The sequence below is a fragment of the Mizuhopecten yessoensis genome, unplaced genomic scaffold (genome assembly GCF_002113885.1).
Source record: "Mizuhopecten yessoensis strain PY_sf001 unplaced genomic scaffold, ASM211388v2 scaffold5913, whole genome shotgun sequence".
NCBI lineage: Eukaryota > Metazoa > Mollusca > Bivalvia > Pectinida > Pectinidae > Mizuhopecten > Mizuhopecten yessoensis.
In genome coordinates, this window is record NW_018406286.1 from 710,737 (window position 1) to 732,461 (window position 21,725).

The 21,725-nt window shown below is 37.7% G+C and overlaps 1 protein-coding gene across 2 annotated transcripts in view; it reads right to left on the reverse strand.

The window, feature by feature from the left end:
- Positions 1-2,832: 2,832 nt before the first annotated feature.
- LOC110451283 (amyloid beta A4 protein-like) overlaps positions 2,833-21,725 on the reverse strand; it is a 59,735-nt gene continuing 40,842 nt past the window's right edge. For both annotated transcript variants that reach the window (XM_021499208.1, XM_021499207.1), the window contains exons 5-11: positions 15,192-15,403; positions 11,990-12,085; positions 9,392-9,550; positions 8,026-8,254; positions 5,861-5,986; positions 5,026-5,246; positions 2,833-4,266 (exon numbers count right to left, since the gene is read on the reverse strand). In XM_021499208.1, the coding sequence (XP_021354883.1) occupies positions 4,000-4,266; positions 5,026-5,246; positions 5,861-5,986; positions 8,026-8,254; positions 9,392-9,550; positions 11,990-12,085; positions 15,192-15,403 (1,310 nt within the window). In that variant the 3' untranslated portion in view covers positions 2,833-3,999. The remainder of the gene's footprint in view (positions 4,267-5,025; positions 5,247-5,860; positions 5,987-8,025; positions 8,255-9,391; positions 9,551-11,989; positions 12,086-15,191; positions 15,404-21,725) is intronic.

The following is a 21,725-nucleotide window of genomic DNA, read 5'->3' on the forward strand; positions in this document are numbered from 1 at the left end:
GCCCGCCCGCCCGCCCGCCCACGTGATAACATAATACGTCCCCGTCTTCGACGGGCGTATAAAAATGACCTGTGACAACCAGTACCTCGGGACTGCCCCACGTAAATGTTGAATGTGCGACCCAGCGGTGGAGGGCTAGGGACCTTAGATGGTCAGATAACTTGACCATTTTGGCCACCATGTCCCCGCTTCCTATGGTAAAGATCATTCAAATTTGTTCAAATCAGTCATCTTGATTCAGTTTCAAGGTCTTCTTTTACTAAACACTAAGCTTTTTAGCTAAACATCAGTAATCATGTAAGCTTTCTATTTGTCCTCGTCAGCCATGCATTTTGCATTGTCTTGTTAACAATGGAACATTTTCAACTTCTTAAGAACCACTAATGTTCTGACAAAGCATCTTCCCTAGAATGGCTGGAGCAATTGCCATCAAACTTCTTACAAATACTACTTATGAGGTGTTGATCAAATTTCTCCAAGATTGTCAGCTGGACTTCTGATTGGCAGACATTACATGTAATTTACATCTCAAAAACGGCTGAAGCAATACGCTTTCCACTGGCTAGATATAATCACTGTGGGCCTTTTGGGTACGGAGAAGAAGTTGTTTAGATATTTCTAAATATCAAACCCCAGTGACTTTGAAAATTGGTCAAGGTCATTTATTTTGTAGCCCTTCACCAGCAGCCGCCATCTTGGATTTTGACAGTTGAAATCTGTTTTGTTTTTCTGATCAGTCTCCAAATGAAACATGCACAACTATGGACCAAGAGAAGCCTACATAAGAAATTCAGGAAACATTTGAAAAGTATTTTTTGAGAAAAAGTACAAACGGTCAAAATCCAAGATGGCTGTTATATTAGATAAAATCAAATATTTGAAGGTGATATAAACCTATTAAGAATACATCCCAAGAAAAGTCTGTCCAGTACGTCTGAGAAATAGTGATTACAAGAATTGTTTCAAGACAGACCATGGATGAGAGGCAATTTGGCAGCCTACCATCTCATGATGGTGAAACTTGACCCTTTCACCCCTACGTTGACGAGGCCATTGTGGTCTAGCGATAAAAGCGGTAAAAAACAACACACAAGAAGAACACTGAGTGTACAAGTTTTATTAACAAAATCATACATGTGTTTTATACATATATAGGTACATGTTTCTTCAATCTCCCTGTAAAAACATTGTAGACGACTCAAAGCTATGGGGACAACACTGAATACTACTGAAAAACTGAAAATGCTGTTCTGGTAGTTTGTTTCACCTCCTGGTCAATAATACACTTCCACACAAAAACAGATATCAAAGTCACACATCTGTTGTATACTGACGTTAGGGTAATGCCACATTTTGTCAAAAATATTTTAAGTACACCTCCTGGTTTGTTTTTTTCTCTCGTTTTAACGGTGGAATTATTCTCCACTGCACTGTTCAATGTCGGGAAAGAAACAAGTCCGATTCTGCAAATAATCTGTCGGTAATCTCTGATTAAGTCACATGAGGTGAGGTTGCCAAATTTTTAAAACCATCTTTGCATTATTTACTGCAAGCCGGCTGCCCCAACCATCCTTATCCATTTTTTTATTTTTTTTTTATTTATCACCCTGGATTATTTTTGTACTGTTAATTTCCATGCTAATGACACAACCAAGATTTTCTATTAATTATAAGGAACCGCAACCAACGCGTTTATTTTTACCTCATGTTACTATAATCGAATCGACATATTTGGACATGCATCAGAATAATACTTTTGTTGCTAAAACTTGAACCAAACCTGTTACTGCTCAGACAGTGAACCGGTGAACAGCTGCCAATCGGACGGTGAAACAAACTAGGAACATCGATGTTAAATCTTGTACACTCAACTAAAACGTTATGTTAAAAAGGTGGCACCACATTGTTAACAATGATCCAGAGTTTTTCTTCTGTTTCTCAATTAATTTTCCCTATTATCAATATTACTTAAATATTAGCTTTTACAATCAACTATTGATCAGACAACAGGAAATGTGTTATAGTTTTATATTTACCCGAAACTATCATGAAAATAACTTCTTATTTTCATTTTCGAAATATTATTGTTAAACACGATATTTGGATTTCATTTCTTACTGTTTTTACCCTAGACATTTATATAAAATTGTGTGAAGAGAATCTTAGTATTTAAATAGTTTTAGTATGTAGTGTTTACTGGCACAAAAATAAAGGGAAATATTTCTAAAATGATAAATTTACGATTTAATTTCACATGAAATTGCAACATCAACCACCATGAATGACAACCACAACTCAACTACAAATATTTACGTCTGACGTTGATCGACTTTTATGTATGTTGATGAAAATCACGTTCTATGCCAAATCAACAGCTAATATATACACAACCTAAGTCAAATATGGTATGTATATGTGTATAATCGGTCTTACATGTACAAAAAATAAAACAAATTTGTGAAATATGAAAAATTATCTGGATAAATTTGTGTCACTAAAAATCTCAAAAAAAAAGCATATGTTTTAAAAATGCACAACTCGGATGATTGAAATATTTATAGTTGCACCTATAAATTTATAAATAAGAAAGACTTTTTTCAGTGTTTTTATCCCAACATCAGTTTTGTTTCCTCTCAATAAAAGGAAGAATTTGGTAATCTGCTAGCTAGCTGGCCAAATTCCATTTGCCAAATATACTAATTGCAACAGAGATTTAAAGCAGCTTAGATACGATGTATATATATAAACATGATAAATACAGCTAGGTGATATCAATATATATACTCTTATCACTCACAAAGTATTTTTTGGTAAAATTAACATGAAAATTCATAATATTAATGTAAATGTAAAGTTTACAATTGAATACAAAATGTAACATTATAATACACTTGTTCAAAAACAAAATACGAGCAGGAAGAAGAAAGATGGCAGAGTTGTAGTGGACTCTCGAAGCAAGAAAATTATGTACAGTGTTGTTTTTTAACCTGTAAGTTGGAAGGAAACGAAAGACTAACATAAACTTATGTACACTAGCTAAATCACGATTTAATCCACACTTGGTCAAAAACAAGCTTCGTTCACCTGAAAGAATTTGAACATTTGTGTTATCATAGGATCATCTCATCCTGGCATTCCCTAAACAGGATAATGGACTGATCCTTATAAGGTATATATGGTCCATTGAAATAAGGTCCATCCCAACACAATTTAGGGGATTGAGTAAATGTGGAAAATTCAACATCTCGGGAACTGTTCTGTGAAATCCGTATCATATCACAACTGTTCAAATTCTGACTCGTACGACTTAAAAAATATCACAAATATCTCCTCATTTCTCAAGGTCAGGTGAATTTCCCGACAAAAACATGGTATACAAAATTGGAATGATTGGTTTTGTATCTGAAAGAAATTTGCATGAGACCCAAGAAATGAGTCGGAAGCTACATGTATGCTCTAATGTCTGAGCCGACTTGTCTCCAAATCGAGTCCCAAGTGCTGCTTAAGCGATGAACATAACCAATAGCTACTGGCATATTTTCTGGATGAAGCCGTGTGTATTTTATGAAAAACCAATATGACAACCACAAAGCTATGATCAGATCTTTAGCTTGTATACACGATTCCAACTCCCTCGTGTCAACCCGGGCTAATCTGAACAACCCAAATATCCTAGTGTCCGCTTTGAAGCTCTCAAATCACAGAATATGTGCAGGATTTGTTTTCGAAATTGCGACTACTTTGTTAAAATTGCCAACATTCAAGTTAAGGAATCAGCGTAAGAATTAAGAATTTATGATTTTGGATAATGGTTAAACCTTTCGAAAACTTCTAAGTTCCAACATTAGTGTAATCTAATGTTTCTTACAGAGCTATAGGTAGGGCAGTCAGAGGCTTTTATCTAACACAGATGATTTCAGTATTAATTTTAAAATAAGGTTCATCTGTTTTTCTTCTTTCGTTTTGTTTTGTCTCTATTGGAATGCATAGCCCTTTTGTCTATACATTTTGGTTCTGATTCAGTTCAAAATACTGGTATGTTGGGTTTTCGTAGCCGTTCATTTGCATGTTGGCAACATGCCTTTCCTCGGGTGATGCTGCCGGGTCGACCTCGACGAACCCGTGAGTGACTGGGCGTCGATGTGAGTGTTTACGCAGCATGATCACGGCAACAACAATGATGACAAACACGGCGACACTTCCGATGGCAATCCCGAAAATGCTTCCTGTGGCAGTTCCAATGTGTACGCCTACCTTCCCAACAGGCTGAAAGTAAAAATCATAATCCTTAAACTGTATGTATTGTTTGGAAAAATATAAAATTTGGCTGAAACCTGTAGGAGTTGTTCAGACAAGATTGTGTTGGTGATTTTTTTCTTAAAAGGGGAAATAACTCCCATAAATTTGGCCAGATCAAGATATTAACCGCAGGTAAACGACTCCCGAGTGTGAGGTTACAATATTGAATTTTTATGAAATTCGGTTGACACCTGAAGAAGTTGTGTCCAGACAAGATTGTGTCTTCAGACAACCTGATTCCAGTATAACCCGGGGTTGTCAGGGTATAATTGTATGTAAAAATTCCATTCAATTAACTTAAGCAGTTTCTTAGAATGCTCTGCCACACACCTATAGATGTGAAAGACAGAATAATTCCACCCTCAGATATTACAGTGTATGGGCAAGATTTTGCCCCCCATCATAAGGGCTTATTTATCCTGACAGCAATATTAATCCACAACTTGTAAGACTTGAATGGCAACTTGTAAGACTTGAATGGCTTTTTTTCAATGTTCAAGCCAGAATGAACACGAATATAAACACAATTTCTACTGGTAATGCTTATACAGGAAATTGCAGTGGAAATGTCAATAATATCAGCTGTATAATCACTTCATGTGAAAGGCAAAATCAAAGCTCAGCTAATGGGGATGTTTCCAGTGACGGGCAAGAGTTTGACTGGGCAAAATGTCCTGGTATACAATAATAAGATTCTACACATAAAGAGACTATTATTGTCAGTACCTGTTGGAACATGTGTTTGTCGTCCATATGGTGAGCTACAAAGTTGGTATCGTGTTCATTTTCTATTGTTTCTTCATCAAAATTGTTGATTCCGTCATCCTCCCTTACGTTGTCGTCTAAGATATCGTTGTTGATGTCGTCCTGGGATGGGAGGGGTACGACCTCTGCGACCTTGTGAATGACTGTGTCCATTGGTCCAAGGTTTACATTGTTATCCATGGCTACAAATTACCACACATTCAATTATGCATAGGAGCAGATCTTGTTCAATCATACATAGGAACAGATCTTGTTCAATCATACATAGGAGCAGATCTTGTTCAATCCTACTTAGGAATAGTTATTGTTAAATCATCCATAGGAGCAGATCTTGTTTAATCATACATAGGAATTGTTCTTGTTCAATCATACATAGGATCAGATCTTGTTCAATCATACATAAGCATAGTTCTTGTTCAAGCATACATAGGAGCAGCTCTTGTTCAATCATGCATAGGAATAGTTCTTGTTCACTCATACATAGGAGCAGATCTTGGTCAATCATACATAGGAGCAGATCATGTTCAATCATACATAGGAGCAGATCTTGTTCAATCATACATAGGAATAGTTTCTGATTCAAACACGACAACATTATATAGATACATAGATAGATATACAACATTTGATATAGTGCCCTATCTAGCTAACATAAGCCACTCTAAAGCGCTTTACAGTACATATTATAGGGAAATTTGACGCCAGATTATTTCTTTCTGTTTTGATCTCAAAAAATATTTTGTCTGCACACGTTTTGTTTACTTTGCATTTTTTTAAACTGTAACAATAATCTTACCGGGTAGGTCCTCCTGGCTCTCAGATGAGTCGCCCTCTTCCTCCGAGTCTACTTCAGGTGTGAAGGGACGGGACACAACCTCCCTTGCAGACTCGGCCAGACCCTCGTATTCGCGAAGGAAGTTATCTGCAAAAGTAAGAGGATAGAGACTATCTATGATACAGGTATATAACACGTATTATTGGTGACAGGTGTAGGAATCAGAATTGTCCCCTTCCTTGTGGTCTCCAACCCGAGAGGTGATTTATTTTTGGTTTTTCAACCCGGGGCTCTGCCGAGGGAAGGACAAACAATAAATATCCCTTAACATCAGCTATTTCTCTGCTACACCCCTCAAGGTAGGGGATGATTATTTTTTCTCCCATCCTTTTATTTCTGTCACAACTCCACAGACTGCTGCCGAGGGAAGGACAAACAAATAATCACACTTAACATCAGCTATTTCTCTGCTACACCCCTCAAGGTAGGGATGATTATTTTTCTCCCCCCATCCTTTTATATCTGTCACAACTCCACAGACAGCAGTTAGCGGGGCTCTGCCGAGGAAAGGACAAACAAATATTCACACTTAACATCAGCTATTTCTCTGCTACACCCCTCAAGGTAGGGATGATTATTTTTCTCCCATCCATTTATGTCTGTCACAACTCCACAGACAGCAGTTAGCGGGGCTCTGCCGAGGGAAGGACAAACAAATAATCACACTTAACATCAGCTATTTCTCTGCTACACCCCTCAAGGTAGGGGATGATTATTTTTCTCCCATCTTTTTATTTCTGTCACAACTCCACAGACTGCAGTTTAACATGTTTGTAAACAAAAGCGTATGTGGTTTATGAATGATGCCATTCACATTTTATGTCACAAGTCAGCGCATGCTATTTGTACATGGCTATCTCTCCCAAGTGCGGGAGACTTACTGATCTTTTCCGGCTAAAATGGGGTACAAACCTGTGAAGAGTAGTAGGAAAAGCTTCATAAAAGCCACAATACAGCCTTCTTTGATACTGCTTTAAAATTCAACTCAAAACTTAACTAACAAAATATTTTCAGTATAAAAGTTTGTTTAATATGTTCTCTTGGTCTTGTGTTACATTGTGAAAAATAAAGGAAAATTAGACAGCTTTATGTCCTTTGCTGCAAAAATTATAGCGAGAGTGTGTTAATAAAGGGAAAAGTTTGAAAAATTTGAAATTGTACTTTGGTCAAACATCCAAGATGGTGCCTGACATCAGTATTGTTGAAATAGTCTATATACTACTTTGACAAGTTTTCAGCTTTCCTGATGACCACTAAGTCTGATCAAATACAAAACTTCATGATACCATACTATGGTGTAAATATTTAACTAATATGTTATAATCCCATACTATGGTGTAAATATTTAACTAATATGTTTAATCCCATACTATGGTGTAAATATTTAACTAACATGTTTAATCCCATACTATGGTGTAAATATTTAACTTACATGTTTAATCCCAATCCCATACTATGGTGTAAATATTTAACTAACATGTTTAATCCCATATCATGGTGTAAATATTTAACTAACATGTTTAATCCAATACTATGGTGTAAATATTTAACTTACATGTTTAATCCCAATCCCATACTATGGTGTAAATGTTTAACTAATATGTTTAATCCCATACCATGGTGTAAATATTAAACTAATATGTTTAATCCCATACCATGGTGTAAATATTTAACTAATATGTTTAATCCCGTACTATGATGTAAATATTAAACTAATATGTTTAATCCCATACTATGGTGTAAATATTAAACCAATATGTTCAATCCCATACTATGGTGTAAATATTAAACTAATATGTTTAATCCCATACCATGGTGTAAATATTAAACTAATATGTTCCATCCCATACTATGGTGTAAATATTAAACTAATATGTTTAATCCCATACTATGGTGTAAATATGAGAGACTCCTGGGTATCTTGTAAACAAATCTTTTTACTTTAACTCATTCACCCCTGAAATTTCATAAAGAACTATTCCAACCTTTAAATTGGAAGAGTTAAAATGTGTCTTCAGGGGTGAATGAGTTAAACAGACAAAGTGATTTCTAAAAAAAAAAAAATCAACTATGTGGGGGTTAAAATAATTAAGCTCATCGTAATCAACAAAGTGACTGATACTTACCGATCATAGGTCTGACTTCTAGTTTGATTTTGTTGAAGTGGTTGAGCATGTCGAGGGCCTGGTTGATGCGCTGGTCAAGGACGCTGAGATGGTCCAATGAGGATTTCTGGATACGCTTGGCTTCCTCAATGTCGGTGTTACGAACGTGTACGAAATGATTGAGGGTGTGGGCACGGTCCTTCTCCTCTACCTTGATGTACTCCTTCAGGAACTTGAATACTCTCTGGACCTGGGGAGAGGAGGCCATAACACAATAAAAATACTCTCTGGACCTGGGGAGAGGAGGCCATAACACAATATAAATACTCTCTGGACCTGGGGAGAGGAGGCCATAACACAATATAAATACTCTCTGGACCTGGGGAGAGGAGGCCATAACACAATATAAATACTCTCTGGACCTGGGGAGAGGAGGCTATAACACAATATAAATACTCTCTGGACCTGGGGAGAGGAGGCCATAACACAATATAAACACTGTACCTACACATGATAATGAGTTTTATACCAGTACATTTTTTATTTTTTTTTTTAATTTTTCAAGATTTTCAGAACATGTACATTATAAAGAACTTCATATCAACACACATCCACACATTCACACATATCAACTATTGATATTATCATCCTCATATCATCATCCTCCTCCTGATCTTCATCATCTGATTTTATTCAATCACGTCCCAAGACACATTCATTTTATACCAGTACTTACAAGACATGGAAATATTGTACATTGAAAACATATCTGATACTGCTAACTTGTAAAGGATATTAAAAAGTAGAAGTGTCTTGCCTGTCCATCTTTTCCACATACACTTATATATCATGCTCTTGTGGATATATAGTATAACAGCCACAGACCCGCAACTGAACATCAACTGGCTTATGTAGTAAAGGATTGGAGTATTTGGATAAATACAAAACAGAAATTCCTAGGGTCAAACTTGCATCTTAACTTATCCAGTCTATTCTTTAACATATGTTGTGCTATCTAGAAATTGACCTTAAACAAATGAAAAAGGCAAACTTCTTGCCAAGAGGAGTCACTCTAATCTAGTAAAAAACAGGTTGTTTTACCTTCTATAAACAAGGGAGAAAACTCCCAAGTTTGAAAAAAGACAGCTCTGACGTGGAAAATTTCTTTGACTCGTACAGTGGTACCTTTATTACTTAACCCTTTCACCCCTATGTAACTTTAGTAGACTCTACCATGCATTGATCTGGATGAGTCCATTATGGTCTACAGGGGTGAAAGGGTTAACATGGTAGAAAGTTTGAACTAACATTATCCTGTGGTTGCCCCTAGTGACAACACACAAATCCTCTGAAGGCTTCGGCCAACTGACTTCCATGCTATACGTACATCAACATGGGGCCTTTGTAGTTCAGTCATGTACTTCTCCAGGTTCACCCTCTTCCTCCTGTTGAGCTCGCCCTGCCTCCTCTGGAGGTGGAGAGCCACCAGCTGTCTCTTCTCAGCAGCATCAGCCTGTTCATAGCCGGTGTACAGCAGCTGGAATCTCTGTAATATACAGGATAACAAGTTACAGATACTGGTTGTTAGGTTACGGTAACAAGTTGTCAGGTTACAGTAACAAGTTGTGAGGTTACAATAACAAGTTGTCAGGTTACGGTAACAAGTTGTCAAGTTACAAGGAACAGTTGCCAGGTTACAGGGATTGGTTGTCAGTTACACAGATAAGTTGCTGGATTACAGGGATCAGTTGTCAGATTACAGTAACAGGTCGGTAGGTTATATTACAGAGACCAGCCTTCAAATTACTTGGACTAACTGACTTATTGCTGAGAAAATTTGAGAATTATATGTATATATATATACCAGCTAAACAGGAATTTGTTTGAATAAATTACATAGCAATGCAGCTTCGTACTTATACATTACCTGGTTATATAATGATGTGTTGCCTGGTTATATGGATGTGTTGCCTGGTTATGTGGATGTGGTGCCTGGTTATGTGGATGTGTTGCCTTGTTATGTGGATGTGTTGCCTGGTTATGAGGATGTGTTGCCTGGTTATGTGGATATGTTGCCTGGTTATTTGGACGTGCTGCCTGGTTATATTGATGTGTTGCCTGGTTATTTGGATGTGTTGCCTGGTTATATGGACGTGCTGCCTGGTTATGTGGATGTGTTGCTTGGTTATGTGGATGTACTGCCTGGTTATGAGGATGTGTTGCCTGGTTATATGGACGTGCTGCCTGGTTATGTGGATGTGTTGCTTGGTTATGTGGATGTACTGCCTGGTTATGAGGATGTGTTGCCTGGTTATGTGGATATGTTGCCTGGTTATATGGATTTGTTGCCTGGTTATTTGGACGTGCTGCCTGGTTATATTGATGTGTTGCCTGGTTATGTGGATATGTTGCCTGGTTATGTGGATGTGTTTCCTGGTTATGTGGATGTGTTGCCTGGTTATGTGAATGTGCTGCCTGGTTATGTGGATGTGTTGCTTGGTTATGTGGATGTACTGCCTGGTTATGAGGATGTGTTGCCTGGTTATGTGGATGTTCTGCCTGGTTATGTGGATATGTTGCCTGGTTATGTGGATGTGTTCCCTGGTTATATTGATGTGTTGCCTGGTTATGTGGATGTTGTGCCTGGTTATGTGGATATGTTGCCTGGTTATGTGGATGTGTTGCCTGGCTATGTGGATGTGTTGCCTGGTTATGGGGATGTGTTGCCTGGTTATGTGGACGTGCTGCCAGGTTATGTGGATATGCTGCCTGGTTATATGGATGTGTTGCCTTGTTATGTGGACATGCTGCCTGGTTATGTGAATGTGCTGCCTGGTTATGTGGATGTGTTGCCTTGTTATGTGGATGTGTTGCCTGGTTATGAGGATGTGTTGCCTGGTTATATGGACGTGCTGCCTGGTTATGTGGACGTGCTGCCTGGTTATGTGGACGTGCTGCCTGGTTATGTGGATGTGTTGCCTGGTTATGTGGATGTGTTGCCTGGTTATATGGACGTGCTGCCAGGTTATGTGGATATGTTGCCTGGTTATATGGATGTGTTGCCTGGTTATTTGGATGTGTTGCCTGGTTTTGTGGATGTGTTGCCTGGTTATATGGACGTGCTGCCAGGTTATGTGGATGTGTTGCCTGGTTATGTGGACGTGCTGCCTGGTTATGTGGATGTGTTGCCTGGTTATATTGATGTGTTGCCTGGTTATTTGGACGTGCTGCCTGGTTATATTGATGTGTTGCCTGGTTATGTGGATGTGTTGCCTGGTTATGTGGATGTGTTGCCTGGTTATGTGGACATGCTGCCTGGTTATGTGAATGTGCTGCCTGGTTATGTGGATATGTTGCCTGGTTATTTGGACGTGCTGCCTGGTTATGTGGACGTGCTGCCTGGTTATAGTGATGTGTTGCCTGGTTATGTGGATGTGTTGCCTGGTTATGTGGATGTATTGCCTGGGTATGTGGACGTGTTGCCTGGTAATGTGGATGTGTTTTTTGGTTATGTTGAGTGATTGCTTAATTACAAGGATCTCTTGCCTATTTACATAAATATGTGACCTGTTAATAAATGCTTGCAAAGTTGCATGATTATTTGGCAACAGGAACATATTAAACGATTATAGAAATGTGTTGTCACTTTACAAAGCATGTTTATAACTGTGTTGCCTGGTAACATGACTGTCTTCTAGCTTACAAGATGCATTCCATATTTCAGGAATATTTATTGAATATTTAATGTAAAAGATATTGTTCAATCAGCTGGAGACACTGTAATAATATTTTCATTTTTTTTTAACTCTCAATTTTTCAAATGTTTACATTAACAAACATAGACACACATTATAATTCTGTGACATTTTAAAGAAATAGGATGATAGGTTAATTAGGAGTGTCCATTAACAGGGACAGATAAACAAGAACGTGTTGCTAGGCTACTCAGCTTGTTTGGTTACAGAGCGTTGCCATAGTGACATACCTTCATGACATCAGCGTTGAGAGCCTCAGCACCCTTAACATCAGTTTTCTTCATCTCTGCGATCTGTGCTCTGGCCTCCTCCCATTCTTTCATCATCTACAAACATATCAACAAGTTCACTATATTCTTTTTATAACTTGTGCATTTTCCTTATGAGTTCAAGCTAAATTTTCCCAATAATTTTACACCCAATTCTCATCCAACCACCTAACTGTATAGTGAGTGGGACCAGGAATATATATAGTGATAAATATAGTACCAATGCTGAGGCTTGAACCCGCGACCCTTGGCTCTCCAGCCTGATGCTCTACCACTGAGCTAAAGGGTAATTCCCTACATCGGACACTTGTAAGGCAACCGCATCAATGCACATCTTTCACAAACCCATCTCCACCCACCCCCCCACACTTTGTTTTTTTTTCTCATGTTTATCAGTTTCCAATGTTACATGACTACCTAAAGGATGTTGCATTGCCGTGCCCTTTATTTGTCCTACAATGGTATGTTGAAAATAAATTTCCCTAACTTAATAGGCACTCCTACTTTTAGACAAAGAAACACAAAATCTCTGATCATAGTTGAAATTTTAGCTACATCAGTGGAAATGTGCTGATGTGGGCCTCATTAAAATCTGCAACTGTTCCACTAATTAAATCATAACCAGGAGATGGCAGAGCAACTTAAAATCAATTTGAAAATTTGATTGAAGCAGAATTCCCCCTTTAAGCAGCAGCAACATACAAAGGAAAAAGAAACAGTTTTATATTATTGACTTTAAGATTTGAAATTTAGTAACTACCGTTTTACATTAAAATCCAGTCACTCGGTTTAAAATTAAGAGCCACATTTATGTCTGCAGCCGATAGTTAGCACAGTCAGATGTTGTAACGCCTGTAATTATTGTGAGACACGGCGACAAAGAGGCAATCTAGAAGATTTGTATCACTTCCACAATGTGGGCACAACAGGAATTCTATAATTCTAAAATGTCTTTAAACAGTGTCACTGCATCAAATGAAGCAACTATACATTTCAATCCTACAGTTTTAAATTTTATATTCAACAATACCCCATCAGTATTTTTCAGTAAAAGGACTTAATTATGCTTTGAGTTCAAAATTCATATAAGGTTTTTTTGTCCGAAAGGATATGCAATGAATCGAGATATGTAATTGAAATTACCAAATGTCGGTCAACAGCTAGAACATGCATGGACATTGGAAGAGACTTTAACTCATTCATCCCTGAAGACACATTTGAACCCTTCCAATTCAAAGGTTGGAATAGTTCATTAGGAAATTTCAGGGGTGAATGAGTTGAGCCTAATACTGTGTTAACATATACTTTTGTTTATCATGTCATATGATTTATGCAAGTCACAAGAAAATTCAGCTGAGCATGGAATCGATATTTGAGCACGAGAACGGTTTCATGAATATAAGCCCTGATCTAGCATGAAAAATGATTCTTCAATTCAAAACAACATGTATTGGATTATTCCAAAAAAACATGGAATTTCTTGTAAATTACTGATCACTGTAGATGACAAAGGTAGTCTGACCATATATTATTTTACAAACATATACTTTCTAGTTAAAAACTCAGGAACCGACTGATGGATGCCATACGCCAGAACAACTCCTGAGTAAACACATCCGGGACTCTACAAGTCCACCACAACCAGGTATTCTGTCGCTATATTAGTATCAATATCTGTACAGTTGCTTTTTCGTAATTGATTTGTTTCATGTTGAATGCGGTAATTTAAAACGACCTCGTCAGCGTTTGCGCTCGTTACGATAATAACAGACATTAGAGATCCCCAGGGACGAGTATGACTCACTCCATAACATCAAAGACAGGCAACTCATTTGCATACTCAATTAAAATGCACTAATTAGCGCTATTTTAAATCTTACAGCCAAACAGATGACATCACCCAGCCATCACTCAACTTTAGATAATATATGGCTGAAGTAATGCACAGGTTGTGGTTTTGTTGATAGGGGGAATTAGAAAATCTGACAGTGTTACATAAAAGAATTTAATGTTGATCTACATTTTCTGTTTTCCATATTTTAGTTTTCAAAATGAATTCTGTATGTATGCTACAATAGGCTCACCGTGCCATTACACATGATCTCCAATTCCAAGTTTGGGGTCGGGATTAATACAGGAAAATGATATAGCATTTCCTGGCATTGCTGAGCTGCAATACATATGGGTGGGCTTATTGCCAGGCATGGGCTTATTGTCAGGCATGGGCTTATTGTCAGACATGGGCTTATTGTCAGGCATGGGCTTATTGTCAGACATGGGCTTATTGCCAGGCATGGGCTTATTGTCAGACATGGGCTTACTGTCAGGCATGGGCTTATTGCCAGGCATGGGCTTATTGTCAGGCAGGGGCTTATTGTCATACATGGACTTATTGTCAGACATGGACTTATTGTCAGACATGGGCTTATTGTCGGACATGGACTTGTTGCCAGACATGGGCTTATTGTCAGGCATGGGCTTATTGTCAGACATGGGCTTATTGTCAGGCAGGGGCTTATTGCCAGACATGGGCTTATTGGCAGGCAGGGGCTTATAGTCAGGCAGGGTCTTATTGGCAGACAGGGGCTTATTGCCAGACATGGGCTTATTGTCAGGCAGGGGCTTATTGCCAGACATGGGCTTATTGTCAGGCAGGGGCTTATTGCCAGACATGGGCTTATTGCTGGATAGATATGTAAAATAAAGCAGCTTATTCAAGGGCCAATTTGTTAAAGGCGATTTCAACTTTACAACAAGCACAAAGCATTCCTTTAGTCATTTCTAAAAGTATCAAAAGAATTAAAACTACAGAAATAAATAATGATCTATTGCAACACTCTACCTGCTGAAGGTAAAAGGGAATTTGAAACCTTTTGCTGGTAATCAAGATGGCAAGTGAATGAGGGGCAGTATGTCAAATAGGGATATACAATTTAACTATAGCCCGGAGACCGGGGATTATCAGGAGTGTTTGGATTATTTGTGTTTTACGTTCTATTAACAGCTATGCATGGTCATTTAAGGACATGCCAGGTTTTCATGGTGGAGGAAAGCGGGAGTTCTCGGAAAAAAACCTGGATTATCAAGAGACGACAGTATCAACGTACCAGTCAATATAATAATAGCTTAGTCCAAACAGTTCGTTTTGTTCAAACAGCAATACCTTGTTGATGCGATCCTGGTGCCTTTTGTTGAGGGCCAGTTCTGAGTTCTTGAACCTCTCGTGCTCGTTTCTGAATCGGGCCAAGTATTCCTCATCGTTACGGAGGTAGGCCTGGTAGGCGTCGTCCACGTTGGCGTCCTTGTCCACAATGATGGTCTTAGCTTTGTCCTCCTTTGGCAGGCTGACCACTCCTGGATGGTCAATAGGCGTTTCTGTAAATACACAAAAGCCGGAATTGTCACTTTTTCTTCTTCTCATACACGCAATATTTCTATCCTTTTTTATAATGATACATTGATCCAGTTTTGATTTAATGCAATAAAAATCTTTACATTCTAAGGGAAATAAAAATTTCCTATAACATCTGTAAGAGTTTTTCCTTAACTTTAATTTGTCTAAGAATGACCATTGCTTTAGTTAACCCTTTCACCCCTATGTTACTTTAGTAGACTCTACCATGCATTGATCTGGACGAGTCCATTATGGTCTACAGTGGTGAAAGGGTTAAAGGGCATTCATGAAACATGCTTTGCGTGTCCCAGGGCTCTGTGTCATGTTTATCTCCAATGAAGAAGAATTCTAACTTCTTCAGCATTATTCAGACTTTGAGTAGCTTGAAATATAGTTACTAATGTGTACCAGGAATTTATTGTCACAGTTAATCTTTTGGAGTTTTTTGCTCTCTGTAACGAGGGTGTATTGATCACAACAGCAAATATTTACTACACAACCTACTATAGATAGTCATCACATGTAAAGGTAAAATATAACACTAGACGAATATGTATTTTACCAGTGAATGTTTGCCAGTATACAGTATATTCAGGGAGCTTATCCACTGAGCTGATGAACATGATATTTGTAATATTCACTCTTTTCTTCAACATTACTGGGAATAATTTCAAAATGTTGTTTCTTCATAAAAAAATTACCTGCAACAACCTATAACTGCATTTGTTATCAGTATAGAGAAAAACAGGAAGAGAACCTCAAGGTTTTTTACATGATGGAAAAGTGGTAGGACTCTCTACCTTAAAGGACTATGTATGGTTTCGGCCTTTTTTGCCCCCAAATCCATCAAAATTAAAAATCTGCAATAGAACTTTCAAACGCATGTTTTTTTAATTTTGAATACTTCCCCAGTACTATTATGTAAACATTTATTTGTGTTTTCAATTTTGGCTGCCATGGTAACCAGGTCATATTTGCATAATTTATTGACATTTGATTATTCAGTCAATTTTGACAGGCTTTCACCTAGTTTTTCTCTTAGTTACCATAGAGCGCCCTCTTGAACAAACTTTATATTTCACCTAAAGATGTAATTACAGATGCCTACACATTATCCTTTGATATTAAGTTTGTTCAAGCATGCGCTCTATAGTTTCTAGGAGAAAAACTATGCAAAATATCACAATACTCACTGAATGTTCATTTTTTTTCTAATTTATGCAAATTTGAACTTGTTAACCATGGCAACAATAATTAGAAATATAAATAAATGTTTTCATAACAGTATTTGGGAAGTATTCTAAATCAAAGAAACGGTCATTTCAAAGTTCATTTAAAGGTTTTGAATTTTGATGCATTTGGGGGCCAAAACAGGCCCAAACCATACATAGTCCTTTATCTAGAATCTCTCAACTCAAACAGATCATTCTGATAAAACCTACTGTTGGTAATTCTAACTGACATTTTTTCCAATAATCATGGACATCCTGATCTCAAATATTGGTTCATGGACTTCTCACATCAAGTTTAAAGCAGGTTTTAAAATGTACTGTTATGCTTGAAGTACCATGCAATGTTTGAAATCAAATCAGGAAAACATCAAACCAGAATTTATAGGCAAACATTCCGACAGAGAAACTGTTACATAGCATAGTTCGCCTCCACTTCGATACCCAGAGGTACCATAGACTTGCGTAGTTCTGATATTGGAGAAATCTGTGCTGGCAACACTTGATATTGATTAGAAAGTAAATCTCCATTTACACCAGCACTTTCCATCTCTGTAACACACCAGTAACACACCCTACTCCAGCTCTCTATCACACATTTCATAGATCAATCTCTCACACACTTCATAGTTCTCTCTCACACACTTCATAGTTCTCTCTCACACACTTCATAGTTCTCTCTCTCGACCACACTTCATAGATCAATCTCTCACACACTTCATAGTTCTCTCTCACACACTTCATAGTTCTCTCTCACACACTTCATAGTTCTCTCTCTCGACCACACTTCATAGATCAATCTCTCACACACTTCATAGTTCTCTCTCACACACTTCATAGTTCTCTCTCACACACTTCATAGTTCTCTCTCTCGACCACACTTCATAGATCAATCTCTCACACACTTCATAGTTCTCTCTCACACACTTCATAGTTCTCTCTCACACACTTCATAGTTCTCTCTCTCGACCACACTTCATAGATCAATCTCTCACACACTTCATAGTTCTCTCTCACACTTCATAGTTCTTTCTCACACACATAGTTCTCTCTTTCACACTTCATAGTTCTCTCTCTCACACTTCATAGTTCTCTCTCTCACACTTCATAGTTCTCTTTCTCACACTTCATAGTTCTCTCTCTCGACCACACTTCATAGATCAATCTCTCACACACTTCATAGTTCTCTCTCTCACACACATAGTTCTCTCTCACACACTTCATAGTTCTCTCTCTCTCTCACTTTATAGTTCTCTCTCACACACTTCATAGTTTTCTCTCTCGATCACACTTCATAGATCAATCTCTCACACACTTCATATTTCTCTCTCATACTTCATAATTCTCTCTCACACACTTCATAGTTCTCTCTCACACACTTCATAGTTCACTCTCTCGATCACACTTCATAGATCAATCTCTCACACACTTCATATTTCTCTCTCTCACTTCATAGTTCTTTCTCACACACATAGTTCTCTCTCTCATACTTCATAGTTCTCTTTTTCTTTCACATTTAATGGTTTCCTTTGTCTTTCCAACTTGATCGATCCCTCTCTCTCACTCAACGGTTCTTTTTATTTCACATTCAATGGTTTCCTGTCTTTTTAACTTAATGGTTCTGTCTTTCACATTCAATGGTTTCCTCTCTCACACTCAGTCTCACTGTTTCCCATCTTTCTCATAACCAGCAGTACATCCTCCGTCACTCAACCGTCCCTTTCTCTCATCATATTCAAGAATACACTCTCTAATTCTCACAATTGACAGTTCTAGTTCTCACAAAATTGTCCCATCCCTCTTACATTTCAATATTTCCCTCTCTATTATACTCAATGGTCACATATATGGCCCAAATTTCTCAAAACAAACTGAGCTTAGCTTACAATTATTGTAAAATGAACTTTTTGCCAATATTACCATTATCAATAGATTGAGCAGGCCAATGCCAGACTATAAAATAGATATATCTGATGTATATATATATTCTGTGAGTTAATACAGTTTGTGGCCTCATCACTATTGCAGACACACAAGTTACACTGACAGAACAGTGTTACCCTGCCGAGAACCCATTCAGTGTGTACAATAGACCTGATAATTTCAGTAACCTTTACTGAAAGCCCATTATCATGCCAGGAGCAGCTCTTCATCAATGCTTGGTCAGCTTCATCAGCTTCGTCCAATATTCAAATTGGAGCAAAATTTAACTTATTTCCCTTCACTTCTGTGATTATCACAGGCAAAAACTTAAACAAGCCTTGCTTTGATTTTTAAAGTACAAAAAAAAATAAAAAATATGTGAAAAGAATCAAACACAAGATTGTCACTAAGCTGGTTGAGATTAAGACAGATGAGCCCTACCAATGTGTAGCCGTGTTGATATAATAGTCACTGTGTTTTGGTCCAGAGATGGACTTCACATAGGGAATGAACAGATATATAACAGGATTACCTAAAACTAATGGAACATTATAAAGGGCCTCTGGCTAGTAAACTTACACACTATTGCTCAAAGGATTCTGGCCAGCATTTTAACAGCCATACACCATTACACAACATTCCGGTCAGTATCCATACCTGCCAACCTTATGAAATTCACATGGGGGAGATTCCATGTGCTCAACATTGTAAACTTAAATAAAATGTGTATATATACCTCCAGATAAAAAATTATCGACTGTAAACCATAATGGACTCATCCAGATCAAAGCATGGAAGAGTTTACTTAAGTTATGTAGGGGTGAAGGGTTAAAAGTGTTTCAGGATCCCTGTCCCACTGTAGACACACCTTTAAACTAGGTATTTTGAGCTGTTCTTTCAGCGGAAATCACTAAGTCTTAGAATATAGGAATAGTTTTGCAAATTCACTCGTTGAAAATACTAGATGGAAGGGTCCTAGATTTGGAGCCTCCCTCCTAAATAGGGAGAGTTGGCAAGTATGAGTATTCTCACTTTAAACAACCATCACCCACACTCAAAGACTGCTCTTCATTTAAAATCATTCTGATAAACCCTCATACTTACAGCATCTTCAACATATGACACTAAACGTGTCTGTCTACTACCACCACAAACTTTTACACCTAGTATCCCCCCTCACACAATAAATATCCAAAATATAACCAAACATCAACCCAATGCATCAAGTCTGTCTGTCTCTTGTCAAATATATATCTCAAATTTTCATTTCATTAAATGTTTGTTGCTGTTTTTTGAAGAATTTATGTTTTCCTGGAAAACCATTTTTACTGAATAATATCCATGCCATTTCAGAACAGATAACATTTCTGCTGCCTGAATATATTTTGAATATACATCCGTTTTATATCTAGACATCAAGATATTACACAGGTACCCCTGAGACTGGGCCAGGCTTCCTGCCAGTTATGGTCTGGTGAGTAAATAGCCGAGTCCTACCACATATTACATGAAAACAGATCAATCATTTTCACTCATAGCACACAAGCACTCCGGAGACCTGAATGTTTCCCAGTGATCTGTATCATTTTGAGGCTCTAGATGGTTTACTGACATATCACATCAGTCTATTACAATGTGAATGTACAACTATTGTATACACACATCAAACTCCTCCTTAATCATTCTTTAAACTAGCTGTCTCCTTACAGTTGGCCGTACCACTGACAAAAACTGTAACTAGTTATTGGAATCTGTTTTTCCTGGCATGACTATTAGCTTTGATAAATCGCTTAAAAGAATATCAATACCTTGTGTCATGACTTTAACGAGAAATTACAAAGATGAAATAAATATTTAAGGCAAATCCAATGATATTGATTGCATCCCATCTCCTATCAGACAACCTGCTTACTATATACTGTTTACTGGGAAACTTGTTCACCAGATTAATTCCTATTCGCCAGTGTTAATTGTTCCCTTCACATTTAGTGACTATGCCAGTATTATGTTGTTTTAACTAACGTTCGCTGTAATGATAAATTTGTCAATTTCACGGCAAGGGAAAAAGGCGAAAAATGTCTCTGTCTACATACAGCATAGGATAACTCTTGATGAAATAGTATAATGGATATGTCCTAGTTTAACTAGTTCCAACTAGGGTCAGAGGTCAAATTAGCAAACTAGTGAGTAGTCTCCCCTGCCAATGAGATTAGTTTGACCACATACATCGGACACAAGGTCTAAAAACATACAGCGATTCCTGCTGAGATCAGCATAGTAAACCTAAAACTAGTGAGTAGTCTCCCCTGCCAATGAGATAAGTTTGACCACATACATCAGGCACACGTTCTCCAAACATACAGCGATTTCTGCTGAGATCAGCATGGTAAACCTCTCTGATGAGAGTTTAACTGTTTGTCGTATGCAGCTCTGTCAGGCCACTTCCATTGTGCTGCTGTGTCGAGGGAATTTCAATAAGACGATTTACTAGTTCACATGGGATATAATAACGACACAGATTACATACACACACACGATCCAATCATAGGCGGGGTGTACACAGAGATAAATTCTGCACTTTGCCTCCCCAGTAAATGTACAGACATAATGAAATGGAACAGTGCCATATAATCTCAACAAGAAAACCTCATTACTACATCACCATATATGGTATTAAATCAATTTAACTCATTCACCCCTACATATTCAAACTGAACTTGCCAAGTCTTTGATTTGGTAAGGTTCAAATAAGACTTTAGGGGTGAATCGGTCAATAAAGATCTTTTAGAACCAAAATCACTGTAGGTATATGATTTTTTTTAACCTTTGTAGTTTAATTAAATGGTCTCATATGCATGTGTAGTCAGAATGATTCTGTGAAGGAACAATTAAGCAATGAATATGGCTGCTTAGACAACAAACAGACTGTGTGTCCCTGAATACACAGTATAATGGATGTTGCCAAGGCAAATTGTTCTAAATGAACTAATTACAGGCCAATTTGTATAACTTTTCAAGATCAAAATTGAGGAGCAAAAGAATCAAGCCCACATGTGACCTTGGCTTGCAAAGCCTACAGCGTCGATACGAATATGTTTCCAATGATGGAGTGTGTTTTGTTTCAGGGATTTCAAGCATGTGATTCACATTT